General features: G+C 40.5%; 1 protein-coding gene across 1 annotated transcript; it reads left to right on the forward strand.

Moving 5' to 3' along the window:
* The first annotated feature begins 4,166 nt into the window (after positions 1-4,166).
* LOC125629781 (olfactory receptor 6F1-like) lies at positions 4,167-5,102 on the forward strand. The gene has a single exon (XM_048835174.1). The coding sequence runs from the start codon at positions 4,167-4,169 to the stop codon at positions 5,100-5,102; it is 936 nt and encodes a 311-aa protein (XP_048691131.1).
* Positions 5,103-5,927: the final 825 nt, after the last annotated feature.

Consider the following 5,927-nt stretch of genomic DNA (forward strand, 5'->3'; position numbering starts at 1 on the left):
TTATAAAAAGGACAGCGATCAATTGTTCTCCATTTTCACAGAAGGTAGGACAAGAAGTAATGGGCTCTTGTCATAATTTTATAGCTGGGGAAAGTGAGATTGAGAGGGGACTCAAGTAACACACCAAAGCTCCTCCTGTCTAGCAAGTGTTTGGCAAAGACAGGACTAGAATGCTGGTCTCCAGGCTGCCAGTACGGTGATGTCACCAGGAGACCAGCCTGGCTCAGCAGAGTCTGTTACACATTCTAGGGAAGTCTGTGAAATTCTGTTGAGACTGAATAGCCTCAGGGTGCTGGGAAGATGGAAGTGGAGTACAAAACCAACCCCCTCATGCAGCCAATATGAACCACAGATCATTAACAAGGTAGGTAGGGGTAAAGCCAGTTGGATGCTGGTGGAAGGAGATTCCTATCAACATCAAAATCTATAGAATTTGCCCGAGTCGTTTGGTTTTGAAGAGGCAGATTATCATTTATACTAACAATACCTCACACCACTCTGGCAGAAGAATGGGGGTTTAAAATTGGAGTGAATTATACTTATTACATACATTTGAAGGTCCCTTTATATTGCTACAGCAGTGTGAAATGACCTTAATGTAAATGTGAACCAGGTGTGATACAGTCCTATATTTGTTATATATTTAGGTGGGGAGAAAACAAGATAAACCATGTTATGATGCACCATTTTTCAGCAGCCAAGGCTATTGTGTGTCATCCGGAGAGAAAAAACATTGTGAATGAAAGGAGTTTGTATTGATAAGCTCTACCAGAAGACGTGGTAAGTTTGATCTACTAGCCTGATCCAGCCCATCCTGGACTTATAGTTTAAAGTAACTGTATTGAGAAATACGTTCCCCTTTCTTGGTAATGTGAGCTACCTGAAAATTGCTGTTCAAAAAGGTAGACTCGTTCCTTGAGTACAGGTGTGTTGGCTCTTCAATGAGGCAATCTCATCACTTCTGTTCTAATATAGTATGAAATCTAGGATGAACAAAAGGAAATACTATTATTTGTAAATTGTATAACTAATAGAATCAATTGGGAAAGTGGCTTTTTGCCTCAAAATTTATCAGAAAAATTAATTTTTTTTGATAAACCAGAAGTCCAGTCAAAACATCTTTAGTCACCAGAAATTTCTTCTTCTTGGTGTTGTTTTGATGAAAGTCCCAAAATCATGTTATTGATTGATTTGTAAAAATTTCTGTTTCATCAAAAAGACAGTGTTCATCAAAACAAATGTTATAATGGAAAATTTCCGAGCAGCTCTAATACATTAACCTGTGGAATTTACTGGTATAGTAACTTTACAGAGGCAAAGAAGAAAATATATGTATAGATACACAGAAAGATAGATAGATGCTCACCTATTTCCAATCATTGCACAGAAGTGGGAATCTCATCTCTTGCGTTCTATCCTCAGCTGCCTTTGTGATTTGAACATATCACTTCACATCCCTGCTTTAGTTTCTCTACCTGTAAAATAGGCACAGTCATACTGTTCTAGTCAAACATTCACTCCAAAGGGCCTTAAATCAGGCCATTTGTGTCTAGGCATGTTCTTTTCACATTGCTTTCAAGATGTAAAGAGCTATGCAAGTGCTAAATAGCGTTATCTGTGCAAAAATAAATTCAAATGGAGAGGATAGGTATTACAGCAGGGGTTTTCAAAGAGGCATAAGGGAGTTCATTGACAGCTTGTATTGCTGTGAGTCATTTGAAAATACCAGGCTACAAAAACTTTCAATCATTTATTCTTTCTTCTATAATCTGATGTCTATCTCTGTTCAGGGAGGAATGTCCTTTGTACACAGTGGCAGAAGTTGTTAAGTGTATTATAGGTTGTTTCTTAAGAATCTGGTAACCCACAATGTTTAGAATAAAGAAGGAGGACTTGTGGCACCTTAGAGGCTAACACATTTATTTGAGCACAGGCTTTCGTGGGCTAAAACCCACTTCATTGGATGCATGCAGTGGAAAATACAGTAGGAAGATATATATATATACACACAGAGAACACAAAAAAATGGGTGTTGCCATACACACTATAACGAGAGTGATCAATTAAAGTGAGCTATTATTAGCAGGAGAAAAAAACAAAAAAAACCTTTTGTAGTGATAATCAGGTTGGCCCATTTCCAACAATTGACAAGAAGGTGTGAGTAACAGTGAGACGGGGGGGGGGGGGGCGAGGGGGCGGGGGGGAGGGGAATAAACATGGGGAAATAGTTTTACTTTGTGTAATGACCCATCCACTCCCAGTCTCTATTCAAGCCTAATTTAATTGTATCCAGTTTGCAAATTAATTCCAATTCAGCAGTCTCTCATTGGAGTCTGTTTTTGAAGATTTTTTGTTGAAGAAATGCAACTTTTAGGTCTGTAATCAAGTGACCAAAGAGATTGAAGTGTTCTCCAACTGGTTTTTGAATGTTATGATTCTTGACGTCTGATTTGTGTCCATTTATTCTTTTACGTAGAGACTGTCCGGTTTGGCCAATGTGCATGGCAGAGGGGCATTGCTGGCACATGATGGCATATATCACATGTTTAGAATGTCATTTCTAACTAGCTAGACTATTTTTCTTGTCTAGCCGAGTCTCTAAGGGTTTGACTGGAAACTCGCCCTGGGAGAGGTGAGTGAAAGAGGGCAGTTGTTATGTGAAAGGGAAATTGGGAAACAATTTTACTGTGTTTCTGAGAAACAGGTTTTTTTTTGTTTTTTGTCTCTCCCTGATTGCCTGGCTTGTCTTTTAGAGTGTAAGATTTTTGGAATAGGGCTGGATTCTGTGCTATGTTTGTGCCATGTGCAACACAATGGGGTCCCAACCACAGATGGGACCTTAAGGTTCTACCAGAAGACGCACAATAAGAGATAAACATAATTTATAATTTCTGATGTCAATCCCTTGTTCCTGAGAATTTGGGGTGGAATTTGCTAAAGGGTCTAAGGAGGACAGGCTGGAAATTGGAATTTCATTTTTTGAAAAAAGAAAAAACCCTCAAGATTTCAAGCTATGTTTTGTTCTGATATGGAAAGAACACAAGGCTTTTTTTTTAAAAAAATGGCAGTATAAAAGAGCTGTGCAAAAGATTAACCCACTATAGCCAGGTGGTTAGAGCAGTTACCCAGATCATAGGAGAGTCGTGTTCAAGTCCCAGGTCTGGTTGATTCAGAAGTGGAGCTCAAGCCTTGGGAAGTGCATATGCCACCAGGCTATGGCATTGGTCCTTATAATTTGTTCTCACTTTGATCAGTAATTCCATCCTGGACCTAAGAACATACCTGGATGACACTTTTGTTGAAACCGATATGTTTCTGTGAAAAATTTCTGTTTCAACAAAATGGTATTTTTCAATGTAAAAAAAAAAAGTTTTGTCTAATTATGTATTGTATTGTATTGTATTTTTACCAGCTCTCAGCCTAAGTATCACAAATCCCATTGAAGATCAGGGAGTATAAGTGGCTTAGGAACAGAAGTCCTATTGACTTTCAGTGGAGACTTGTGGTCCCAGGTCACTTAGGTGTTTTTTGAAAATCCCAGTCATTTTCCTGAGCAGCAAGCAAAGTTATCTTGAAGGTGAGGCATGAAGACAATGGGCCAAATTGTGAGGCTTTCTCGTGGGTGAGTGGAGTGGGGTTGATGGGCTAGACCAGCAACAGGGGAAAGATGCCATTGGGTCAGCCATCCCACTAACTCCTCATGGGGCTTGGAGGAATAAGGAGTGGAGCTCTCATCTCTGTTGCAGAGCCTGAAAGGTGCACAAGCACAGAATGGTGTTGAGTAGCACCTGCTTCCCTTCCCTTCCCTTAGCTTTAATCAGGGTTCTGGGTATTATTGCTGGGATTTTAGAAGGAGCCCTAAGGTGCCCAAATCCCTTAGAATTATTTCAGCATGGAATCCTGTTCCTCGTATTTCACCAGTGAAGCAAGTTCAAGCAAGAGCCAGGTCTACCAGATGCAGAGTTAAATCCCACAATTCCAGAGCCCAGATGGGTATCTTGAAAGTGTTTTAGGAGATGTGGGCAGTTTCAGGGCTGTGGATCTGCAGATTTTTTATAGGTACCCTGATAGGGTAAGGTATTTCACGCTTCACTTTTGTACATCCCAAAGTGTGTTCAACATCTTTAAATACTGTATAATCCCTCATGTTTTGACAGATGGACCTCATGACTGGAGTGGAAATAGAAAACCAAACCAGCGTGCAGAAGTTCATACTCCTGGGCTTTCCTGGCACTTGGTATTTTCGGATTTCCCTTGCAGTAGTGTTTTCAATTATGTATTTCCTTACAATTATAGGGAATATGTCTGTTATAACCTTAGTGTGGACCCACCCATGGCTCCACACCCCCATGTACTTCTTCCTCTGCAATCTCTCCTTCCTGGAGATCTGGTACACCACAGCCTGTGCCCCCAAGGCCATTTGTGTCATATTCGGGAAAAGCCAAACCATTTCCTTCACTGGCTGCATCCTGCAGCTGTATTTCATATTATCACTGGGCTCTACAGAATGTCTCATATTGGCTGTCATGGCATATGACCGCTATTTGGCCATATGTCACCCATTGCGCTACAGCTCCCTCATGAACAGCACCTTCTCTGCTCAGCTGGCCCTCATCTCTTGGCTGGGTGGGTTCCTGGCTATCTCTGTGTTGGCATCTCTAATATCCAGGTTGTCCTTCTGTGGCCCTAACATTATCAATCACTTCTTTTGTGACATAGATTCCTGGATAGTGCTTTCCTGCACTGACACGAGCCTCATTGAGCTGGCAACTTTTATCATCTCTATTAATGTCCTCCTGGGCTCATGTGCAATAACCCTAGTCTCGTACATTTACATCATCTCCACCATCTGTAGAATCCCCTCAGCCCAAGGCCGGCAAAAGGCTTTTTCCACTTGCTCTGCCCATCTCACTGTCGTAACTATCTGGTACAGCTCCTCCATTTTTCTGTATGTCAAGCCTTCTGCACAGAACTCATTGGATTTAAACAAAATAGTCAACATCTTTAACACAATTGTCACTCCTCTATTAAACCCTTTCATTTACACTCTAAGAAACAAAGAGGTGAAGCGAGTCTTGGAAAAGGCAATCAGTGGAATGTAAAGTGGTTTTCAAATGGTCTGCATTCTGTAGAAATGTTGTCAAAGGGACCAAAATTAAAATTCCCCGAAGGTCATTTTTAGTGTGTGTGAACATTTCTTTGTTTTACAGGTTTCCTCATTGACTGTAACAACCTGATGTTGACTTACAGATGAATTCAAGTGGGAGAAATGCAAATTTGGTATGCTGAAAATTCCAAGTTGCTAAATTTGTGTGGCATTCGCCAGGATCTGTAGAGATGCAGCCATTGATAATTACATAGGGGCCTATGCCGAAGGGAGTTAGGTAAGAAGCTCCCACTGAATGTCAGATGTAGATTCAAGCTGACATTTTCAAAGGAATGTGTGGAAATTAATTGCCCAGATCCCACTGAATTTCAATACAAGTTAGTTGACCAGCTTCCTTGCACTCCTCTGAAATTCCCACTTTCACACTTTATCTCCTCTACTTATGTTTCTGATATATTTTCCAGTAGGGGGGACTTGTGTGATGCCATGGAACGGACTATGAGAAAAATGGCAATTTCCTGCAATATCCTTGGGAGACCTTATTGAATTACTGTCCCGTATTGATGTGTCCATAGAAGAGATTTTAGAACAACTTGATAAATTAAACAGTAATAAATCATCAGGACCAGATGATATTCACCCAAGAGTTCTGAAGGAACACAAATATGAAATTGCAGGACTACAAACTGTGGTCTGTAACCTATCACTTAAATCAGCATCTGTACCAGATGATTGGATGGTAACAAATGTAACTCTAATTTTTAAAAAGGGCCCCAGAGGTGATCCTGGGAATTATAGGCCAGTGATCCTGATGTCAGTA

The sequence above is a fragment of the Caretta caretta genome, chromosome 14 (assembly GCF_965140235.1).
Source record: "Caretta caretta isolate rCarCar2 chromosome 14, rCarCar1.hap1, whole genome shotgun sequence".
NCBI lineage: Eukaryota > Metazoa > Chordata > Testudines > Cheloniidae > Caretta > Caretta caretta.